We start from the raw sequence: 25,014 nt of genomic DNA on the forward strand, positions 1-25,014 counted from the left end.
CTCCCCTCCTATGAGTAGCCTTATATCCTACCCTATGGAACATACAGTAAAAATTCAAGGATTTCAAAAAGTTCTTTTTTTTTTTACGAAAAATAAATATTTCGGATTTCTAATACTTTTTTTTTTATAGTAGTAGACAATACAATTTTTACTGGTACATTTCATTTACCTCAAATTACATAAATAAATCAAACATGGTAAATAATATTATTAAGTTTTTATTGCGACGTATATATCCGTAGTTATCCTAATGTAATCAGATTTTTTTTCAGTGTAAGAGAATTACTTTCTATAGAACACCTGTATCACAGATCTGCAATGCGGCAAAGTCATTTTATCACTTTTAAACAGTCCATTGTACGCGAGTATTACGCAGTTGATTGTTAGGAAAGTTTTTATTATAATTATTGTACTTTATTTTAGAGAGAAATTAAAAGTCAAAATCAAAATTTTATCGATTTTTTAAACTCATTGTAAATATGAATAACATTTCTGATACAAATACAATATATTATTAATATGAAACATAATAAATATAATATTTCGCAAAATCTATTTCCAACAAATTTAACTATTCAGGTTGGTAACGATGTCGTCAGTGCAAATGTAAAGTTGGAAACACAAGAAAAAGCACAGGCAATAAAAACGGAATAAGAGATTTCAACCAATCAGGAAGTGTCCATTCTATTATACATAGTTTCTGATTGGTTGAAATATCTTATTCCTTATTACTACTTGTGCTTTCATTGTGTTTCCGGCTTGATGACAATCGGTCTGTACTAGACCAACTAGATTGCATTAGAACTCTTCCTCGCTTTTGACAAACATATCTCACTTTAAGTTTCAAAAACGTGCACTAGTTCAACCACAGACCTAATTATTGGCATCGAATTCTATTCTCGATTTCTGTTACTAATCCATCATATTTTGTTGGCAAAAAATTTTTGCATTTTCAACATTTGACTGAAATATTGTAATATAACAAATTTTGCATCAAAATTTAAAGCAGCTCTGTTCAATTTTGAGAGAGAATCGATCGCTTGGATAGTTACGTCCCTGTTTGCCAGCTTCTTCCCGTACGATCTTTCCCCCTCTTTTTCTTTCCCTTTCCTTTATCTTCAGTGAGGCTGTTCTCCGCGTGGCTGTATCCTGAACTGAATAATACTGGAATTGTGTGTAACTACTGACCGTGCAGATACCCTCTCTAAAGATCTCCGTGACACTTTATAAAGATGGTACGAAGAAATATTCAGAGAGGACATGTGCAAGTTCTCCCGGAGCGCAATTCTGGTAAGCTCTGTGCTCCTCTACAATTGCGGAAGTGTATAGTTAGTCTGAAATGCTGGCGATCCGGGAACATATGGTTGGTAATACTAGCCTTACTCTTTTCATATCATGATTATAAAAACTTTTTTCTGTAATATATATTCAAGAAAAAGTGTATCGTTAATCGAGTTTAAATTATCTGTTTTAGATAATTTAGATAAATTCACAATGGATTGTTCATAATTTTACGTATCTCATAAGTAAAAATTATTTTTAAAAATAGAATACATGCATAATATATATTTAATACATAAAGATATATATTTAAAATACACAATTTATGAATAGGATTCTGTTTTGTGAATTTTGATTCAAATTACAAATGATTGTAGCTTAATAAATTTTAAAAAATTGAAATTTTTTTTAGTTTAATATTTAAATATAAAAAAATATCGTAAAAATGTAGAAAAAATATTTTTGTGTTTAGCGTGATTTTATACAAGATGTCTTTTAATTTTAATTATCACAGGCAAATATCTTAAAAAATATGGACGATGCAATAAACATTTCGAACAGATAAATTGCATGTATGAAAGGTAAGAACAGTAAAATTAATTTTAGAAAAAATCGATTTTTATGTGAAGGTTACGATTTTTTTTTAATTGTACGGTTTTCTTTATAATATGATTTCTCTAATTACACAGCCCTCTACAAGATTTTTTTTAAAGATGTACTAGTGATTATGTATTTTTACGCGCTGAATTCGAATATGATCAGAAGATCAGAGAATTTGCGTAGCAAAAGTTCTATAAAGCTGGAATTAAATGATTAAATGTGCAGAATCAAATCAGAATTTTCTTATTGGAATTTTTAATACTTATTTTGTACTAATTTGTACCACATAAAAATTTTGAACAGAGAATAAGAATTTCAACCTATCAGGAACTGTGTATTCCACAGTATATGATTTCTGATAGGTTGAAATTCTTATTCTCTGTTTCTTTTATTCTGCGCAGCCCTTTACACACAAAGACGCAAATTCTGCAACGTAAAAATGAATTTTTAACGCAAAAATGAAAATAAGAGGAATAATCTCCAATAAACTTGACAAATGTTATCCAATAATGATCCCTAAACAACGTTCCAAAGATTTTAGCTGTCGTTCGGACAGCTTAGGGTACTGCTAACGCCAGTGGTACCGAAATAACTAAAGTTTTTAATGGAAAAGAATATTATTATAGTGTTTCGAAAAGTTGTTCAGGTAAGCTACGAGAAAATGTAATAAAAAATGGGGATTCCATTTAAAAAATTCAATATGACCTTAACATGACCTTACCTACGCCACTCAAAATTAAATCAATGGTATCTTCTTATGTCCTCTTCTGAACCATACAAGTTTTGTTTGAAATATTTTTCCATATCTACCACAGTTCTTGAGGAATCTTAATGCACTATTTAAAATAGAACACCCTGTATAATATATTACCTAATTATTTTCACATATTTTATCACAGATACATATATTAATGATCTATAGTAATTAACTTACTATACATATATTTCATGGACTTATATTATCTCTTGATTCATCACTCTCTCTCAAAATAAATACCGAAAAAGAGTGTACACCCCGGACACTGAAATCCGACCAGAATGGCCGGACATCCTCGAACTACACGTAGTTAAAAAATATATATCTAGGAGTATGTATCTAGGAAAAACTAGATATCTAGTCACTTTACTATTAACTAATATTGTCAATCGAGATGGAAAATGTCTTAATATCTTTAAGTTTTTTTACTAAATAAAATTTGTAACGGAGCTGTCAATAAAGGTAACATCGCGATGTTAACTTTATTAATAATTACGTTACAAATTTTATTTTTAAAAAAATTTTTATTGAAATGAAGAATTAATTTTATAATATTTAAGATTAATTGAAGAATTTGATTTTTAAATGAAGGATATAATTGTTGTGCAATATAGAAGTGATATTTATCATTATAAAAAGAAAAACAGAGATCACATATGTGCTAACTAATATAGACTTAATTTGCTAACAATGTTAAATGAAAAATAATTAAGGATTATTAAGTAAAGTATATTTACGCGATATTAATTTGATTTTTTTTATCTTTTGTTGTAACGTCTTTTTTGTTTCTGTTTACAGTGGCAGCTCTGATATACTGGCGCGATCCAAAAAAATCGGGAGCTGTGTTCGGCACGATACTGGGCGTGCTCCTGTCATTGGCCTATTTTAGTTTGATTAGCGTCCTGGCTTATGTGTCCCTTACCGTTCTTAGCGGTACCATTCTTTTCCGTATCTACAAAACTGTTCTTCAAGCAGTCCAGAAGACCTCGGACGGTCATCCATTTAAGTAAGTACAAAGTGATAAAACATTTTTTTAAACATCATGTATGCATTCTTTATTTTGTTGATTTTTAATTTAACGATTTTTTTAGCACAATTTCAAAATAAATATAATTGCATAATTTTATTGAAAAGTAATTATTGTGACTTTCAAAATATTGGACAACATTAATAATAGCTTCCAATATGTATTGTTTAATTTAAAAATATAACTGTTGTACGCATATCTGTGTAATTTTTTTGCGATGGCAAATTGATATTGTTCATCTACTGAAGTATTCTTAATGATGCAAGTATGTGCACATATAGAAAAATTATAAATAAGAATTAAAATAAGTTAGTAAGAAATTGAAAAGAAAATAACACTTTATTTGTACACGCGAGTAAGTATGTCACTATCGAGAGTAATAGTTTTATAATTTTACAATATAATAAACATTAACATCTTGTTTTCAAGACTCGATTAGGCTTTAAACTTTCAAAGATTTTTAAATCATACGAGTCAATTATTATTATCTTTCATTATAATTTTAAAGTTTTATTTGATTAAAAACGGACTATGTGTGATACAGCCAATTGATAGTATACGAATGTAACTAAGTAAATTCTACGTAATTTCCAGGAAATACCAGTATAACAACGCTATTACTTTTACTGTTTTATAATAACAATTTGATAATAATATTAATTTAGCTAATCATTTTTTTCGAAAATTGATTTTATTATTATTTATTTGCCTTCATAAATTTGTTTGAAATTTTTTCTAAAATTGAAAATAATATATGTAAATGCATATAAAGTAAAAAGTTAATATAATATTTAAATACTTAAAATATTGAAACAATCTAGCTAATCTCTTTACGATAATCTTTACTTTAATTAAACCGTTATTTATATTGCAGAGACATTCTTGATCTGGATCTGACATTACCAGCCGAGAAAGTGCATGAAGTTGCAGATGTTGCAGTTGCACATGCTAATGCAGCTGTTACTGAACTGCGCAGACTTTTCCTCGTTGAAGATTTCATCGATTCTCTTAAATTTGTCGTTTTGTTATGGTGTCTCACTTACGTTGGTTCTTGGTTCAATGGCATGACTCTTATTATAATCGGTAAATTGTACAACATTACTCTAAATTTTACCACCATGCATAGAATTAATTTAACAATCGGGTCACTTTATCTTTCAGGAGTGGTTGCTCTCTTCACACTGCCTAAGGTTTATGAAACGAATCAGGAGCAGATCGATCAAAATTTGGCCTTGGTACAGACAAAGATCAGTGAAATTACCACTAAGTAAGTTAAGCAAAAATTTCCTCAATTTATGAAAAATTTTACAAAGTTTTTTTATCTAGAGAAATAATGTAATAAAAATAATAGTTAATATAAGGCTCTATATAAGTAAGAAACAAATCAAAATAAAAAAGGGCAAAGAGTCGATAATATAAACCTTTAATTCAAATAATATGTAGCTACAATTCAAATAAACGTTTCGAATCCGATCGGGTCATTTTCAATGTTACAAAAATTTAATACAGATATATTCATTATACAAAATTCGCTATCCTACAACAATTATTAACAGTGTATCAGTTCATGTATATATAATGCAATAATTTTCTTTTTTATTACGCATAAATTTGTTTCTTATCTATTGCCCTAAAATATATTTTATTACTATGTAAATCTGTAGTTAAAAAATTTATTTGAATGCGTATGCAGAGTTTACTTGTAATTATATGTACAATATAATGGGTGCGCTATAACCGCAGTACTACAACCGCTTACTGAGCGCTCAAGTGAGCTCTTACATTTAAGATCGACATATTTCATTGTATCCAAAAATATAATTCAAATAAGTGCAAGAACGCTTAGTAAACGGTAGTACTGAATGCATTCATTATAGAGAAAATTTATAATAAAACAAATTATCGACGCAGTTTATTTGCACTGGAAAATTGTAAAAATTTACATATTATTAGGTACCAAGCCCTACCATGACTGAATATGGCTCTGTTCACTTATTTATTTTATAAGAATTGAAACTAATATTATTCTTTGACTTGAAATTAATATTTCTTAAAAATCAATTACTTGATTGTTTTAGAGTGAAGGCGGCAATCCCTCTTGGCAAAAAGACTGAGCCAATGAAGGAAGAATAAGAAAAAGTCAGAATGGCAACAATCCAACGAACAGCTGAGTCAGCAAATATAGAAAGGATTAAGTTAGAAGTAAACGAAAGAAACGTGAAAAATGAAAGAAGAGTTTGAAAGCGCGTGCAAGAAAACTAATATACGATCGAAGAGGATACTTGCATTATGAAAACGAGGATTGAACCTTGTAATCATGCGGGAGATGGGAATTATTAACGGTGAGTTTTTTGCGAGAGCTTGGCCATTCGGAGAAGAATATCAATTTTTTGAGATTGGTAAGGATCGTGCACGCGTACATCGACATTCTAATCACGAAAGCAATTCTTATTGAGGAAGTAAACACCGCGAGCGAAGAAAGAAAAAGAAAAATAACACTTAGTAACTAATTAATCGTTTATTATTACGGTAAAAAGCGACGGCATGGTTTTAACCAGCAAACAATGCAATGTACGCGGGGCTGCTTTCAAGGAATCAGCCCTTCGTCTCTCCCTTCCTTCTTTTTCGTCGTACTATTTGACAAATGTGTTTTATGGTTATCATAAACTTCGTGTTTTGATCTATTCGATGATGTCGTTTGTTTTTCTCTTCGCGAAGAGAGAGAAGTATAAAAGCAAACGAGAAAATAAAAAAGTAGAATGAATGTTTTATGAATATGTGAGAGAGAATGAATAATAAGGCTGTATGTGATTTATCTTAGTCCTGTCTTCGTCGGAACGTCGTATTTCGCTTGGATCATTGTTTCGCGGATCGAACGCCGCGAAAATAATCATTTTACGACAAGATACAATGAGAAATGGGGATGTCGAGAGATAGTGATACTTTAAAGATTTAGAATAGACACGTGTGGCGAATACGATATGTCCAACATATAAATAGAGTTTATTCGTCAGTGACTTTAAAGATCTTATAATTATCTAATTTACAGCGATATCCCCTAACATCTTGATGTTTTAAGTTGTTGTGTTTGAGAGAATTAAATGGAGATTTAATAATGAATTAAATTATGCAGAAACGTGTATATTGTATCTGTCTCTTAATAACGTTGACGTTTGCATAATATTATTGCTGCTGCATCATTAATTGTAATTATATCGTTATGTACGCACTCGCAAATAAATAAATATATATATATATATATACACACACCACACACACATCGTATATGCATATGCCCATGTATAATGTACGTATGTATATGTGTACAAATGCGCATGTGTGCATATGAATGGAAAGAACAATTATCGAAGAAAGTGATGTTAAATGAAACCAAGGCACGAAACATATTGAATGGTAAACGATAAAGACGTAACTTTATATCATAATAACTACAATTATTAGAACACGTGTTTTTATCGGGACCGATATCAAAATGTTAAGAATGTGAATTATAACATACATAATATGCTTCTTGTCGTTTTCATTATTGCATCTGCATTCGCATCCGCATTAATTTATAAATAAATGATATTAAGTAAAAATAATCGCTGTTCTTTTCGTATTTATCCTGTATATTATCTCTTGTATATTTGAGATATCTTTCCTAATGAATTCTGATAACCTAATGTATTCAATATTTATTTTATATGAAATCTTAATATGGTAAATTTATAATAGGATTTTTTAGTTTCGAATACGAGACGTTTTGTATACAAGTTTTTTTTTTTTCTAAACTTTGAGTAAAGAATTTATTTTTCAAAAAGAATCGATATATAAAAAGAAAGGACATCAAATATGAATACACTGTTCTAACCAAAACACACAGTACGGTAAATAAAAAATTTAAGTAATATGTGTCATTTGTATAAAAGGTTTGATATAAAAAAACTAATGCCAAGAGTTATAATTTCATAAAAATAATATTTTCCAAGTGATACGTATACAATAACTGATGTTAAGTTTAATTCCAAAAAATATTGTATGTATTTTCCAAAAATGATTGATGACAAAACATTAAAATTGCACTAATTGTATACAATTACTTTTAAAAAATCGAATTAAAAGTATATATACTTAACTATACAAAACTCTTTCTATTCCACCCCAAGTGTGTGTGATATTATTTAATCATTTTAAAAAATTTTATATCACAAAATATCGTTACTCAACCCAAGGATTATTACAAAGAATTAAGGACGTACAAAGTAAAGAATTTTAATGAAATAAAAAATGTATATGTAAGAAAATATGGTGGTGCTCGATGAAATTAGGAAAATAAGAAATTTTAATCTGAACGTTAGACTAAATAAAAACAAATGTTTTCTGTTTAACATCAAAATTACAATAATACAGCTCTACTGTATGTTGCGCAATCAAATCTGCAGGAGACACGGTAGTGTCTCGGCGCTAAGCCAAACGCAGCAACACTACCGTGACTATTGAGCCGGCAAGTTGCGACAGACTGAGATTTTCGGATCTCAATAACGGCTGAACTCTGATCAGATTCTGTATACGCTCAATTGATAGCCACTACTTAAATTGTATAATAAAAGTGCTATTATTTTTTTTCTACGTGCCCTACGAGCGGAGATATCGCGACGCAAAGTCCGGATTTGTCACATCAGATTTTCAGATACTACGTCGTCTGTTATTATTATTATTGTCATTGTCGATCACTTGGAATGTTCTATTCGTTTTTTCGATAATAGAGGGCTTTTGACAGCTTTTGACTTTATGTCATCTATCTATCTAATCAGTAGACCAGCGTTGTATACCATGACTGTGACGCGCGCGCGGTGTAATTTATTTAATATAATTTAAAATATTAATTATATATATAATTTTTATATTATTATTTATATATAAATATACATATAACAGTTTAATTTTATTTATTGTTAATGTTTAGTAGTAATAGCCGGCTTTAATTATTTAAATAATTTAAAACCAATAATAAGAGAGAGCATTGAACTACATTCGCTTGATTATATTGGCGAATAATATGTTAATCTATTAATTTAATAATATTAATAGATATAAGATTAATATTAATAGATAAGATTAGTATTAATAGATAAATTTTGGCCTTGATTAAGCCATCTTCAGTACATTATTACATAAGCGAGATACTTGCAATTACAATTTCTTTTTTGTTATGGATATTCCGCTGTCTATTACAAGTATAAAGTTACTAAAACATTAGATTTAAAGACACAGACATTAAAGATTAAAATGTTTTGATAAGAGTCTTGAAGTTGTCAGAGTTTTGTTCCTTTAATTAAAGTGACTATTTGTAAGAATTTAGAGAATAGTGTTTTGTTGAAAACAAAAGTCTTGTTATAAATGATCTGGGTGCAGATTTTTTCGACACAACTATTTCGAAACTTTTATAAGACAATAATTTAAATTATTGATTGAAATGAGAATTTATAGACTAATTTAAATTGTTTGTCATATCTGTGTGATATTCAACCTGTGAAGTTGACACTACGCAGTATAGTGTGTAGTACTGCGAGCTGAACATTCTGAGCAGGGAGATAACTGCGCGCAGATATGGTATACATCCCTGCGAACGACAAACTGCGCTGCAATTATCTTCGCAATTGGAATAAACAAACGACATCTGACTGCATAAACGAACGCACTCGTTGAGTATTATTGAGTATTATTGTGAGTTTGAGGAAGGAGAAGTTAGGAAAGTATAGTGAGAGAGGTGACGTTTAAGAGAGGAAGGTATGTATCGAATAATTTTTCTGTGTTACTTTGTTTAAAGGGTTGGATTGTTTTTTAATAAAAATCATTTTAGAGATAGATCTTAAGATCTGAAACGTTGCTCCAGTTTAGTTAGTGTTGAGATGGCTTGACACTATTGAATGCATATTTAAGCGGCTTATTGGTCACCATGGAGTCTTTTAACAATAAAGAATAAGATGGGTGATATTTCTAAACGCAGCCAAAGTCATCACTTATCTTTGTCGCTGAAACAGCTGGATTCATGAAAACGTACCATTCGATTCAAATTGTTGCCGCCACGTGTATGTAAGTACGCATAAATACGTTTGTTCGAGCGCATGCGTCACCTTGAAGCAAGGTGAACATTGCCTTTCGCGAACAGTGGCAGTGCATATCATTCGCCTTTGGCGATCCGCGTCGTGTGGATTGTATTTACGTTATCGTCACAGTTAGTCGTACCTAGTCGCAATCGAGACGATTTAATCGCCGCCGTCATGTCACTTCCGAACAGCGATCATGAAAAGAGAAAGCAGATTTCGGTGCGTGGCATTGTTGACGTTGAGAACGTTGGGAACTTTAAGAAAACCTTTAACAGGCATCTTCACTACACCCTGGTGAAGGATCGTAATGTCGCCACGAGTCGCGATTATTTCTTCGCCTTGGCCCATAGTGTCAAGGACAATCTCGTATCGCGATGGATTCGCACCCAGCAGCATTATTACGAGAAAGATCCTAAGGTACTCATTTATGTCTTGTATAATTAGACTTTAAACCGGTGTGACTTTCTGCAGATTTCGTTATTTTCTCGGTCGATTTTCATTTGTTATGTTTCTATTTCAAATCATATGAATCTCTTTATTACTTCTCTCTGTTTTGACAATTGATTAAGCTAAGATTTTCTGTTATTTAGGCATTGATATTTTACATTGATATGTAAATCTCGGTTTAACTTAACGTTTATCTTTTTTTCGTTCATCAAGTTAGAAAAGGATAATTGGACCAGGATTAAAATTCATTTTGCATCAAGTTTCCAAACGAGTGTGAGTAGGAGCTATGGTAGACCATGAATTTTGTCCGCGTTGCTTAAAATCCCCAAAAATGTTTGCACTTAAAACGAGATATTCAGACGTTGAAAAGAGAAAAACGAACATGCTAAAAGTGCAATACAAACAAATCTATGATAGAAACATATCGAAACTTCAAAGCATGTTGGAGCATGTGACGCGAATAAACTTATATTGATTGAACCGGGTTTTAATAGTCTTTTATAAGTCTTTTTCAATTGACTTGCACTGTTTTATTTGTTCTCTTGTCTTCTCCAAGTTGAGAGAAAAAAAAAGAAGAGATAAATCGTGCAAAAAATTTCGCTAAAAAGACTTGGGCTCGTATTCAGAACACGCTTACAGTCATGTTAGCGCGCTAACATGTATAACTCACGTTAAGCGGCGTTTATAATGGTCGCAGACTCAACTGTTGAGGAGCGGTTGCTGCTATTGGAGCATTCACGGATTTGCTCTGCAACAGTTGAGTCTGCAACCAATGAGATTTTAAGGCTTAAATCTTATAGACCTTTTACAATAAGCCATCAGTCATAAATCAGAAGTATGAAACTAAAAACTGACGACTGTGATTGGTCCATTTCTAGCTTATAATTTATAACCTATCACTTATATTGTACAAGGCCCATTATCCCGAAACTACAATACGTGTTTTAAGCTTTTCCTTGTTGATTTCCTTACTGCTTACGTCTTATGCCTGGTTTATGCTTCGGTCTTAATCCTAAAATTCAGCCAATAGAGTTCACATTTTGGTTAGAACTGGCAGCTTTATTGGTTGAATTTTAGGATCTTGGGATTGAAGCATAAACCAGGCATTACTGCCTTAAGTTTTTTTGTATGTCAAGGCCCCCTTAAGGCTATGACACACAAAAAACTTAAAGGTACATTCACATGCAAGCAGCAGAAGCAGCAACCAATCAACGAGGCGATATGAGCAGTGGCGTAAAAAATATTTTCTTCCCCACTAACCATATCGCCTCGCTGATTGGCTGCTGTTTCCGCTGCTTGATGATTGCATGTGAATGTACCTGAAGGCAGTAAGACGTAAGCAGTAAAGAAATCAACATATTGGATTGAGTGCTGCTTACGCACGTTATGGCCTTATGAACTCTACTGTGAGGCTGGGTCCACAATCTCGTTTTAAGAAGCCCTAAAAGCTATATCCACACAAACTTGCATAGCTGCATAAACGCATACATAATGAAAATTATCCAATCGCATTTCCCTTATAGAGATGCACGTAAAATGTGATTGGATAATTTTTATTTTGCATACGTTTATGCGGTTATGCAAGTTTGTGTGGATATAGAAGCCGCGTAACCCCGAATCTACAATACGTGTTTTAAGCCTTAAGCCGTAAGAAATTAACTAATTACAGTCGAATTCGAGAAGAATAATCGGTTATGATTCGTCCATTTTATATGGCTTAAGGCTTAAAACTCTATTGTAAATCCGGGTTAAGAAATTGACCAATCATAGCTGAATGCGAGGAAAATAATCGACTGTGATTGATCAATTTCTTACGGTTTTACAACTTAGGGCCTCTTAAAGCGAGATTGTGGACTCAGACTAATTAGTTAATTCGCTTACTACTTAAGATTTTACTGCTTAAGATTTTGTGTGCCATAGTCTTTAGACTGCACACTATAGAATCAGAGATAAAAACGTTCTGAATACAACTATTAATATATAATAAAAAATTAAGGATTTGGAGAGATATTCGATATTCGTTTAATGGAAGATAATACTTATTAAGAAAAAAATCACGTCTATTTTTATTATATTTTTTGCAAGCACTATTAGATTGTTTAAGCACAACAAATAAAAAGACAACACCTCTAAATCGATATTTATTCTATAGCAAAATTTTTTTCAATAAAAATAATCTATAAGGTTTTAAATGAATTTGAAAATTTTATATGCAAATTGCATTATTTTCCATATCAGAAATATTTTGCAATCGTATGCAAATAGGAAGTCTTTTATAGTTCATAAGCCGATTACAGTTCATTAAGAAAACGAAGAGCATTAAAAATTAGATAATGCAATTTATCAATAATAGTATGCTACGTAATGTGCTTCGTATCTACATATATGTATTTTTATACATCTGAAATACTTTTATATTAATTTAGATAAAAGCTATACGTCTTGTGTAATATATACGTATAATAATTATTTAATAATTTTAAATATGTATGTAAAATATTTATTTTTAGTGATCTTATTTTAACTCTTCTACGTACGAAAGTATGATTATGATTAATCAGTCAATATGAATAAAATATGTATATAAATAAGAAAAAATACGTAACTGCATTTTTTTGTTGAAGATTTTTGTGTTTTATATCAATTGTTCTTATTCTGCGTATGAAATGCAAACGTATTTCGTAAAGATAACCATTCTAACACAAATATAATAGAAGGATTCGAGGCTTGAAGGAGAAAGTAAAGGATCTAATATTCTAATGCATTAGTTTTAAGTGAAACATTTATGAAAGAAAGATTTTTTATTTAAAGAAAATGAAGTTTTTTAGAAGACTAAAGAAGGAAAATTATTCAGCCTCATGAGAACATATCACAAGAAGTAATAAAATAATCGTAAGTTTTTAGTTCTTTTTTTTGACCAGGTAAATTATTAATTGCTGATTAAATATCAGCGTTCCGCAAAATACAAAAATTAGTAAAATTGAATGAAATCATTGAAGTTTTTTGTTTTCTCCTCCCCCTAACTCAATATTTCTTATATCTATATTAAAAAGAGGTCGTTTTTATGAAATGTGTTATATTCTAACATAGTACCTACTATTTAATATTATTAAGTCTTTAGAAGATGTTTAAGGGGGAAACATGATATACGTATCTTTGTAATTTATAAGGCAGTAAAAATTTATCTTTCTAAGAAAAGGCGCTAAGAATACATGTTTCTTGAACAAAGTTGTATCAAGTTAAAAGAATATATCAATAACTGACGTAAAGTATAATTTTATAAAAATTGATACTTTATTCAACCTAAATAATATACAAATACTGAATCCAAATGACAAGTATTAATCATATAAAAAATTTGATATCAATAAATAGCGCAAAGTATAATCCCAAAAAATTGATATTCTAAATCCTCGCTTTGCGACGCGACAATTTTCTACACGAAGCGAGGTTTAAAAAGAATAATCAAATCCAAATCTTATTTGTGTAGGATGATATCTCGCTTCGCGTAGATATAGTCATGAGAGCCCCTTGACGAGATGGGATGAGGGAAAGTGGAATGGACCTCGTTTTGCGTGGAAAATCATTAAGAGATGGTTTGGAATAATTTTTAACATTAATTCTTAACATTGTATGATATGTAGCAGAAATAAGACATTACTTAATAAACTTTTTTTATGAATAACCTTTTAACAAACATAATGACCGACGGGTAAAATTTGTGTCGGAGGTTACTCAGGATCATGATCTTGATAATAAGTGTCAAGGTCATCGGAGCGGGGTCTCTTGTTCTTTACACAATCTTTTATACAACTATAAATACGTATCACTTGGATTAAGTAAAATACGTGAGTTAAGTCAACGAAAATTTTTTGAGATTACAACTTAGCGCCAATTATTGATATCAGTTGCGGAATTCTTTAAACGTTCTTTTGATAATTATTGTTATATCGTTAACTAGCGTCAGCCAATGAGAGCCGCGCTTTCTTTTAGGATAGTCCTGCTATCGGCTGTAACTAGTTAACGATAGCGATAAGACATTTAGAGAATTCCGCTACAGGGCTGTGTTCCAAAATTGACTGCCAGTACTGAAAATCTATACGTGTCATTACATATGGCATTACACGATGTTTTTATAATATAGGAGAGAATGTCTTAAATCTGACCGTGTTCCAAATCGGACCATTTTAATTTAAATAAATACGGTTAAGCAGATTTGCGTGCTATTTATAATGTAAAGTCCTTATAAGACACTGAACATGTGACAGCAGTTTAGCAGTACTCCGTCATAATGTTCATAGAATAAACGCAAATATGTATTTTTGGCTATCATGCGAAAATTTAAAAAAAAAAAACAAATCCTTGTAAATTATTATTTAAAAGGAGTTAAAAAGTTGAAACGGTAATTGATTTAAGATAATTGAAGACTGTAGAATTAAAAAATATCAAGAGTTTTGTGATTACTTTTGCAGTTTATTGTAAAATTTGTTCGTTTTTACTCAATACTGACAAAAATTAATTAAAATCTTTTAAAATTCTATCTAAAAGTCCATATAAATGGAACTCATGGTTCTAAATCGGACCGGAAAATGCATTTTTACACTTTCATTATTGTTCGACACAAGTAAGAGATACGTCAAAATGGTCTAAAGCAAAAATGAAGGAAATTAAATGATCTTTCAAACGGCACCATTGGTTTTGGGCTTTATTTACGCCTTATAAAGAACAAAAACTGCAAATAAGTCCGATTTAGACCACTCTCCCCTAATTTTTAAGTCAAATAGGATATTTCTATTATATTGCAAATCTTACTTTTTTTCAGAGAGTATATTATTTGTCTTTGGAATATTATATGGGAAGATCGCTACAAAATACAATGATCAATTTAGGAATACAAGGAGCATGCGACGAAGCTATGTATCAGGTAAAGTGCTTTTATTTAAATAAATTTATGTAAATATATATGTATAATAAAAAGTATATAAAAAATAACACGTTCTAAAGACCAATTCCTTTTATTTCCAAAAATAATTGAAATAAATGAATTATTTTTAAAAAATATTTACGCAACTTGCGGATTATTTTCGTGTTTTGACATCATTATAAATATCAGCGTTTTATGAACATTGCAGTTTATTTTATCAGTGAAAAAGGTAACGTAAAATAAAAAAGAACCTATTTTATTAAGTATATTATTTTTTAATATTATATACAAAAAGAATTCTCCAGCAAAGCGATTCAGTATTATAAGTTAATAATTATATTTTATTACAGATACTTATATTACTATTTATTAAATAAGGTATAATTATACGGCTCACACAAAAATTTTATGTAATTTATTGGTCAAAGTATCATTATATTTATTTATACAGGAGAAAAAAAATACTTGATATCTAGAATGTATAAAAAATTGTTTTTTTTTCTTAATTGTCGAAATCGTTGTAGTATTTTTAAAGGTACTACTACAAGTAGGTAATACCTTTAAAGCGATTTTACAAAATTCACATATTTTGCTTTACAGATTTCAAAGAATCAATGTTAGTGACAGCGCAATAGATACTTTTTTTCTCTCTCTTATGCTTTTTAATATTTTTCCCTTTTCAATTTCGAATTTTTCTTGAGAAATGCATCTAATTGTAAGTATATGCTTTAATTAAAAAATTTAATTTATATAGATCGAAATTCAAGGATATTTTATTATTGCAACGTAAAACTTTGTGAAAAAATAAGCAATAAAAGTGTAACCTTTTTTTTCGTAAAGTAGGTTTTTAGGTATAAACATTTAACGCACGCGCGCGTTTAATTAATTCAAAATGTTGGTAAAAAAAATCATTCGCCTGTAACGTACGAGTATGTACAATATTGAACGTAGGACAGTTCTGTTATCACCGACACAAAATATTGCACTGTATGCACTCTCACATGATCATATGTATGGTATAAGTGTAAAATAAATCTTCGTATAGATGGAATTATTATATAATAAAGATACTTTATTTGTTGAGAATAAATATCAGCGATATTATACGTACATTATGTTCTAAGAACATCACTAAAATCAATTGTGTTCATGATCTTAAAAATTAATTTTACTTCTTTACCATCTTTCTATTTGTGCTTAGGAAATAGATTATCTTAGTCATATATAACTCTCTTAACATTTTATGTAACTATTTATCGTAGATGGGTTTGGATATAGAAGAGTTGGAAGAACTTGAAGAAGACGCTGGACTCGGTAACGGAGGATTAGGCCGTCTAGCTGCCTGCTTTTTGGATAGTATGGCCACATTAGGTTTAGCGGCTTACGGATATGGTATACGTTATGAGTATGGTATATTCGCACAGAAAATAAAAAATGGTGAGCAAATAGAGGAGCCCGATGATTGGCTCAGATATGGCAATCCTTGGGAGAAAGCCCGACCAGAATTTATGTTGCCGGTGAACTTTTATGGTCATGTGATTGACACTTCGGAGGGCAAAAAGTGGATGAATACACAGGTAATAAATCATTTTAATACATAATACTTTACATACAAAATGTGTTTCAAAATATTGCTAAATATTGCTTGATCACATATATCACAAACAATTTAGCATGGTTGGGTAATGTTTTTTACATTAAATTAAGTTAAAGTTAATAACTTATAAAATTAACTTAATTTTTTTTGTTCTTTCAACTTTTTTGTAAGTTAACTAAGGGTGCCTTCCAGTAAGCGACACGGCACAGTGTATCAGTACGTCTTTGTTGTTCGCCAATGATAAACAAGGGATAATCACTGTATCGTACTGTGTCGCTTGTTGGAAGGCACACTTAGTTAACTTATAAAAGTTGAAAGAACAAAAAAAATTAATTTAGCTAAAATTACATTAAGACAGAATTAACTCAGTGAAATAAAAAGTAAATTTTGAAAAAATTATTTTTATTAAATCAGAATATCAATATTTTTAAAGATCACATTAATTTACACATATACATTTAATATTTTATAATAAATTATATGAAATAAAAATATTTGTTGTACAATAAAAAATTGATTTTTTAATTAGATATTTTCAGGTTTTGATATTATAAAAAGATGAAGTAAAATGAAATGTAATTTTAAAAGATGTAAATAATCTTATATTTTTTCTTTGTGTTGGCCTCATGTTTTTTGAAAATATACTTATATTGAAATGAAAAGTTTATATTCTTTTTTTATCGGTTGGACGTAAAATGAGCATGATGTAATAGCGTTCTCTAAATATAGATCCAACTCATGTTTATTTTTTAGCATTGAGTGTCGTGCCCATAACACAATTGAGGTTTTCCTAAACTATAAATTTTCTAATGGTGAATATTTTTTACAGAAAATAATATTTATATATTATAATAATATTTATAGATAAAAACTTTGACTTAAAAAGAAGAAAGTGAACAAGATGACATAAGAAATAACGGCTCAAATAATTAAATAGTTATACAATCATAAACTAAGAGGTTAAAAGCTAATTAGATTACTTCAATCCATTAGAAAACAAAATTTATGTATTTAAACAAGCATTTCAACCCATACATGAAATTATCATCATGGTAACTGTTACCCAATCCTGCAATTTGAACTGATTTCTTTTTCAAAACGTTGACGTATTTATAGTTTTAGTACAATAATGTTTTTGAGTTTTAGTACAATTAATTGAAAAATGTAAAGCTAAAAATCTTACAAGAAAAAATATAACAAAATTATACCTACAATTAGTTTCACGTTAACACTATATTTTAACTGAATTTTAATTCAAAGCTTGTTCTAAAGAATGCACAAGTTAGAAATAAAGTAATAAATTTTTTGATGTTTTAATTTAAAAAATTTACAAATTTTATAGAAAATCTCTGATTATGTATATATATATATATATATACCTATATATAAATGAATATCCGATGATTTTGGGATATCTCGTATAAATAATCTTTAATAATAATTATGATATTTTATTTAATATTATTAATACAGGTTATTTTTGCCATGCCGTATGATAGTCCAATTCCTGGCTACAAAAATAATGTTGTTAATACATTGAGGCTGTGGTCCGCAAAGTCGCCTATAGAATTTAATTTGAAATTTTGTAAGTATCGAATCTCGATAAGTTTCCATGATACGACAATAGCTTTTAAATCTTTTTTTATATTACTGATTCTCTTTCAGTTAACGACGGAGACTATATACAAGCGGTGATTGATCGTAATCTAGCGGAGAATATCTCTAGAGTTCTTTATCCCAACGATAATTTCTTTGAAGGCAAAGAGCTCAGATTGAAGCAGGAATATTTCATGGTAGCTGCTACTTTGCAAGACATCATCCGAAGATATAAATCTAGCAAATTTGGTTCAAGGGAGCATCATAGAACTGATTTTAGTGTTTTCCCTGATAAAGTAGCTATTCAACTCAATGATACGCATCCGTCCCTAGCTATTCCCGAGCTGATGAGAATTCTTATTGATGTTGAAAGACTCTCTTGGGAGGAGGTATGTTCATTATATGAGATTATATTGTCTATATATTAAAAAGATATTTTAAAAATTTGTTAAAACACAAATAAAATCACAACTTACAATGTGCAGTTGCACTTTTTCATACACAATTATGTATATTCGTATTTTTTATGTAAAATTAATTAATATTTTAATTTATAACTTTGCAACTATTTAAAATTATCATTGGTATATCTAATGTAATTTGATACATATATTGTAAGTCTATAGGTGACTGATTTTGTCAATTTCTCTGACTTTTATCTAAATGTATTACTTAATAACGCATCAGCGATAGTAACAGAATTAATATCTTTATTATACGAAAAACAGATATCTTGAAATATCTTATTTTTAGGCTTGGGACATTACTACACGTACATGTGCCTACACAAATCACACGGTTCTTCCCGAAGCATTAGAAAGATGGCCTACCCATATGTTGGAGAGTATTCTTCCAAGGCATTTGCAGATAATTTATGAGATAAATCACTTGCATCTTCAAAATGTCGCAGCTAAATGGCCTGGTAACATGGATCGTATTCGTCAAATGTCTTTGATAGAAGAGGAAGGCGAAAAGAGAGTCAATATGGCTCATCTGTCAATTGTTGGTAGTCATGCTATAAACGGAGTTGCTCGTCTTCATTCAGAAATTCTCAAAGACAGTGTGTATGTAGAATTTTCTTAATGAATCTGACAATGTTTTGAGAAGATTATTGGAATGTTTAATATAGCTTTCTTTTGTTAGCTTCCGAGACTTTTACGAACTGAACCCGGAGAAATTTCAAAACAAAACAAACGGTATCACACCGAGAAGATGGCTGCTACTTTGTAATCCAAATCTGTCTGATATAATTGAAGAAGTTAGTATTCAATGTAAAGTATTATTTTAATCAGGAATCTAAATTAAAAACAATATTCCAATTTGATTCTAGATTCACGATTTATTTAATTGTAATTATTTTAATTAACATCATTATCAAGTAAAATAAAAAATAAAAATGTTTTTTTTTTTAATTTTCTATTAGTTTTCAGAAATGCTTGATTTTTATAAATAAATAAAAACATTAAAATAACAAACTATATATTAAATACTGAAGAAACTGTAAATTAATTTTATCGATTTGTTTATGGTTCCGATACCATAAAATAAAGTTTGTAAAGTTTCACTAACGATTTATCTTAAGAAAGAGTTATAAAAAAGTTATCAGTTTCGATCGAAGTTCGATCCAAATGGTTTTTATAACTATAACTTACACATATGCATATCTTTTATATGTATATGATTTTGTGATTTTTAATAATTTATAGAAAATCGGAAGCGAATGGACAGTTCATCTGGAACAATTGGAACAATTGAAGAAGTGGGCGAAGGATCCAGTATTTCAACGTAACGTTGTTAAAGTCAAACAGGAAAATAAATTGCGATTAGCCCAAATATTAGAGAAAGACTATGGTGTTCGAGTTAATCCGGCTTCAATCTTTGATATCCAGGTTAGAATACTGACAACGAATATGAAATAATGATACATTTCTCAGTTATAAAAACCGTCGCAATTCATTTATTGCACGTAATTTCTCGTCATCACACAACCCAAACTAGCGTCCCTCGAAAGCCGAATCTTAAACTACATGAAAAAAAAATTCAACAAGATAAAATAATATAAGGTTGAATTGTAATGTTTTGTTGACAGGTGAAGCGTATACACGAGTACAAACGACAATTATTGAATTGTTTACACGTCATTACTTTATACAATCGAATAAAAAAAGATCCGTCTGCTCATTTTGTTCCAAGAACTGTGATGATAGGTGGTAAGGCAGCACCAGGTTATCATTTGGCAAAGAAGATTATCAAACTCATCTGCAGTGTTGCTAATGTTATCAATAATGATCCGATCGTTGGTGATAAGCTCAAGTTAATCTTCCTTGAAAATTATCGTGTGACCTTGGCCGAAAAGATCATACCAGCCGCGGATTTGAGCGAGCAAATTTCGACTGCTGGCACCGAAGCATCTGGTACTGGCAACATGAAATTTATGGTCAGTAATACTTGGCAACGAAATAAAATTTTAAATTACACATTTGCTTACATGTCCGGTGAGATAATCTCGATAATAAACTCATTTGACGGACATGAAATGATCTTAATTACTTCTTATGATCTTATTAAATAAATTAAATTCATCTTATGATTACAGTTATTTTTACAAAATGCTAACTTATAAAATTTAGTTGAGATAATGGAACTTTGCTTTATTTTTAGTTGAATGGCGCATTGACCATTGGTACTTTAGATGGAGCAAATGTAGAAATGGCGGAAGAGATGGGTAATGAAAACATCTTCATTTTTGGTATGACAGTAGAGGAAGTAGAGGCTCTAAAAAGAAAAGGCTATAATGCATACGGTTATTATAACAAATTACCGGAAGCTAAACAATGTATCGATCAAATCCAAGGAGGATTCTTCAGCCCGAATAACCCTGACGAATTCCGAGATATCGCTGATGTACTGCTTAAGTGGGATAGATTCCTACTCTTGGCTGATTACGAGAGCTATATAAACATGCAGGATCATGTTAGCAAAGTCTATCAGGTAATTAATCTATTGTTTAATGACCTTTCTTATAAACTTTTTATTAAAAAGATTGACTAGTAAATCGCTTATTAATTTTTTCAGGACGAGAACAAGTGGGTAGAAATGGCTATTCATAACATAGCATCATCGGGAAAGTTCTCATCAGATCGTACAATAGCGGAATATGCGCGCGAGATATGGGACGTTGAACCGAACTGGCAGAAACTCCCGGATCCACACGAGCCTCGTGATATTTAAATAAATTCGCCATTATTTTCTCATAAAGTGTCTCGATATTTGTCTGTCTTCTTACATAACTAATAGTAAGTCCTGTTGTAAACGGTAATGTTTAGAACATTAATGCCAAAATAATCATATTGCACAAAACAATAGGAGTTATTATTTGCAAGTATACAAAATGTTCGAAAATTCGTGAATCAAGATACCACAGTAAGGTTTTCAAAAAATTAAGAAAAAAAGCTTATTTGTGAATTTTTACTTTAAGCAATAGTTTGTAAAATAATTAGGGTTCACATAAAATTATTTATGGACTACGTTCAAATGTGTGCATATTAATACTATCGTACATGTGATTCATAGATGATTGTCTAAATATAATTGGTTATATTTAAAATTTAAATACAGTATAAAGTGTTTTAAATTTGAAACCCTTGCATCTCTACAAAAACTATTGCTTGAAATAAAAATATACACATAATCTTTTTATTCAATTTTCGAACACTTTTTTTGTTGTGATATTTTGATTCGTGAATTTCAGAACACTATGGTTATATCGCGATCATTTCTTGTAATGTGCTATGAATATTTGTTTACAGAAATGAGGGCTTTTTAAATGTTGTCTAAAATGGCATAGATATTGCTAAAATCATTTTACGTTCACCTTTTTCATAATGAAATTACGATATAACATAGGACTACTCTAATTATTACTAGAGCAGAACTGGATGATATCTGCACATTTCAACCAATTTTTATCTTGATTCCTGCCTCTTCACTAATCAGCGCATAATCTCTAAATGCCCCAATTGGCATTTAATCAAACTGAAAATCGACCGAAATATAGGTATAGCCCAGCTTTATACTAAATTATTCTCTTTTCTGTATATAGAATTCAAGAGAATAATTTTATTGCATGATAACGATATTATCTGTAAATTAAGCTATTTTAAGCTTACAGTGTTCGTAAGCTTCATTTAATTCCTTGTTTAATATTTGAGCTAATTGAAGCATGAACTGATGCTTACAACGTATGAGCGTGAAAACAACGCACCCAGCATAGCATCTGTTCAATATTATCATAAATCGACGAGTATATTTACGAATTAAAATTGAAAATTGAATGAGCTTGAATTACATGGCGCACAATACTCATACAAATTCTAGACATAAATAAATTTAAATTAAATATAATTTTAATTAAATTTAGATTAAATTTTTATTGACAGATTGAGAACTATTATACATCTATGTACACAGAACATGATATGTTAGATATCCTCATTGGGTACTAGGGATATTCATGAATACCTAATCAACAGCCATTAGATAGATCTATATATCTAAATATCTCCCAGTTGAGATGTTGAATGTCCATAAAATATCTAATTGTAAGTATCTATGTGCACATCATTTTCAATAGATATTTAAATAACATTCATGGTACATATAATATGCTAATGTACATAATATTTTTATCTACGTACGCAAGATTTGTATATATACAGGGTGACTCATTTTTAATAATAATCTCCAATATCTCTAGAAGAATCTCCAATGCTCTTAAAAAAAATGTAATATAGGGGAGAGTAGTCTAACTCGGACTATTTGCAGTTTTTGTTCTCTATAAGGCGTAAATAAAGTCCGATCATAAAGCCAATGGTGCCGTTCGAAAGATCATTTAATTTTCTTTATTTTTGCTTCAAACCATTTTGACCTATCTCTTATCTGTGTCGAATGGAAAATGTAAAAATGCATTTTTCGGTCTATGAGTTCCAAATCGGACCTCTCCTGTTTTTATGGACTTTTAGATAGAATTTTAAAATATTTTAATTAATTTTTGTTAGTATTGAGTGAAAACGAGCAATTTACGACTCAAAGATAAAAATATAGTTTATATTATTAGAATTAAAGTTAATAAAAAATTCTATCAATCTGAGTCTGATGATACATGATATTTTATTGATTTACTTAGTGTTCCTTAGACCAGATCTGATCAGTTGATCACCAGTACTACAACCAAGTTGTGGCAAACTTTCTTTCTTTGATGAATTAGCTGGCTTACTCATCTTTTTAATGTTTTTGTATAGGTCCGATTTGAACACGAGTTCTTTCGAATATTGGAACAGATTTTACAATAAACCGCAAAAGTAATCACAAAATTTATTTTTGAATTCTACACTCTTCAATTATCTTAAATCATTAACCGTTCAAATTTTCAACATCTTTTAAATAATAATTTACAAGGATTTTCTTTTTTAAAATAATTTTCGCATGATAGCCGAAAATACATATTTGCGTCTATTCTATGAACGTTATAACAGAGTACTGCCAAACAGCTGTCACATGTTCGGTGTCTTATAAGGACTTTACATTATAAATAGCACGCAAATCTGCTTAACTGTATTTATTTTTTATTAAAAAGGTCCGATTTGGAACACAATCCGATTTAGAACATCTTCCTTAAATGTAATATGACTTTTATATAAAACATTTTTCTTTAAAATGCATTGTTGAAGAGTTATTTGAAGTCGTCACATTTAAAATGAAATAAACTGTATACAACACAAGAGATGTACATATAAAATGCAAACGGTGTGTGTGTGTGTGTATATGTGTGCGCGCGCGTGCACTTTCAGACTTTATCGGAGCATAGAGGTTGTATATTACGTTGTCCATATCATGTCTTTTATTTACTCCACCTTGTTTACAGGATTATCGTAGACATTTTTTTATATCTCTAGCAGCATATTCTATGTACCACTACATGTATCTAGATATTTACTAGTATCCATATTAGATATGGACATCATATAAACATATGGATATAAGATATCTATTATATATTTTGTTCTATGTGTGAGTAGAGTAGTTGTTCTTTTCATATGAACGAAGATAGATAAAAAGACCACTCAATGATTCCTATTAATGAAAGGATTAGAAAAGTATATGTGTGTGTGATACTGACGCTACATACTTTCCTGTAACATCGTGCAATTATACCAGTATCTGTTTTGGATATCGAATAATTCTGATCGTGTTCAATATATTTGTTGTTATGTATGATTTATTTAAAAATAATTGATTAAAAAAATGTTTTTCGAAAGTAATGGATTCTCAATATTAATACACGAAATGTTTTACAAAACATAAAAAATTTAATGAACTGTCTTATCTTATTTCCAATATCAGTGAAAGAGAAAAAGATATGCTTATTTTAGGGCCGTCAAATTTGAGCTCCGGAGCTAAAACGCAAAACTATGACGCAAAAAAAGCAATATAGATTTAATTTAAGTAATATAAAGATTTCGGAGATTGCAAAGAATTGATATGCGTTTGAGAGAGACGGTCCATGAAATTTTACTCACATTGAATTTTTTTGCGTCAATTTGCATTTTGGTTTTACAACTTCAATTGAACAGGCCTGTTCTATTTTATCAGGAGATTATCTACACTAATTAT

The 25,014-nt window shown here is 30.0% G+C and overlaps 2 protein-coding genes across 8 annotated transcripts in view; both read left to right on the forward strand.

Moving 5' to 3' along the window:
* The window catches only part of Rtnl1 (reticulon), a 29,133-nt gene extending 22,675 nt beyond the window's left edge, over positions 1-6,458 (forward strand). For 3 of the 4 annotated variants that reach the window (XM_018550635.1, XM_018550636.1, XM_018550638.1), the window contains 4 exons: positions 3,437-3,644; positions 4,540-4,748; positions 4,827-4,932; positions 5,744-6,458. In XM_018550635.1, the coding sequence (XP_018406137.1) occupies positions 3,437-3,644; positions 4,540-4,748; positions 4,827-4,932; positions 5,744-5,798 (578 nt within the window). In that variant the 3' untranslated portion in view covers positions 5,799-6,458. Of the gene's footprint in view, positions 1-1,128; positions 1,291-3,436; positions 3,645-4,539; positions 4,749-4,826; positions 4,933-5,743 lie in introns of those variants that run through there. The other variant, XM_018550637.1, reaches the window with a different exon arrangement.
* Positions 6,459-9,872: 3,414 nt separating this feature from the next.
* On the forward strand, positions 9,873-25,014 carry Glyp (glycogen phosphorylase). 4 transcript variants are annotated; one of them, XR_001940989.1, is made up of 14 exons: positions 9,873-10,195; positions 15,048-15,149; positions 16,412-16,726; positions 18,220-18,331; positions 18,412-18,731; positions 19,096-19,406; positions 19,486-19,600; positions 20,049-20,231; positions 20,432-20,779; positions 21,004-21,333; positions 21,418-21,638; positions 22,152-22,399; positions 22,782-22,943; positions 24,420-25,014. XR_001940989.1 is itself a non-coding variant. In XM_018550634.1 (11 exons), exons 1-11 carry the CDS (start codon positions 9,953-9,955, stop codon positions 21,571-21,573), a joined length of 2,535 nt encoding a protein of 844 aa, XP_018406136.1. In that variant the 5' UTR covers positions 9,873-9,952; the 3' UTR covers positions 21,574-21,702. The 4 variants fall into 4 exon arrangements, 1 of the variants encoding a protein (XP_018406136.1); XR_001940990.1 differs by lacking the exon at positions 24,420-25,014 and adding an exon at positions 23,099-23,111; XR_001940988.1 differs by lacking the exons at positions 22,782-22,943; positions 24,420-25,014 and having other exon boundaries at positions 22,152-22,772.

The sequence above is a fragment of the Cyphomyrmex costatus genome, unplaced genomic scaffold (assembly GCF_001594065.2).
Source record: "Cyphomyrmex costatus isolate MS0001 unplaced genomic scaffold, Ccosl1.0 scaffold124, whole genome shotgun sequence".
Lineage (NCBI taxonomy): Eukaryota > Metazoa > Arthropoda > Insecta > Hymenoptera > Formicidae > Cyphomyrmex > Cyphomyrmex costatus.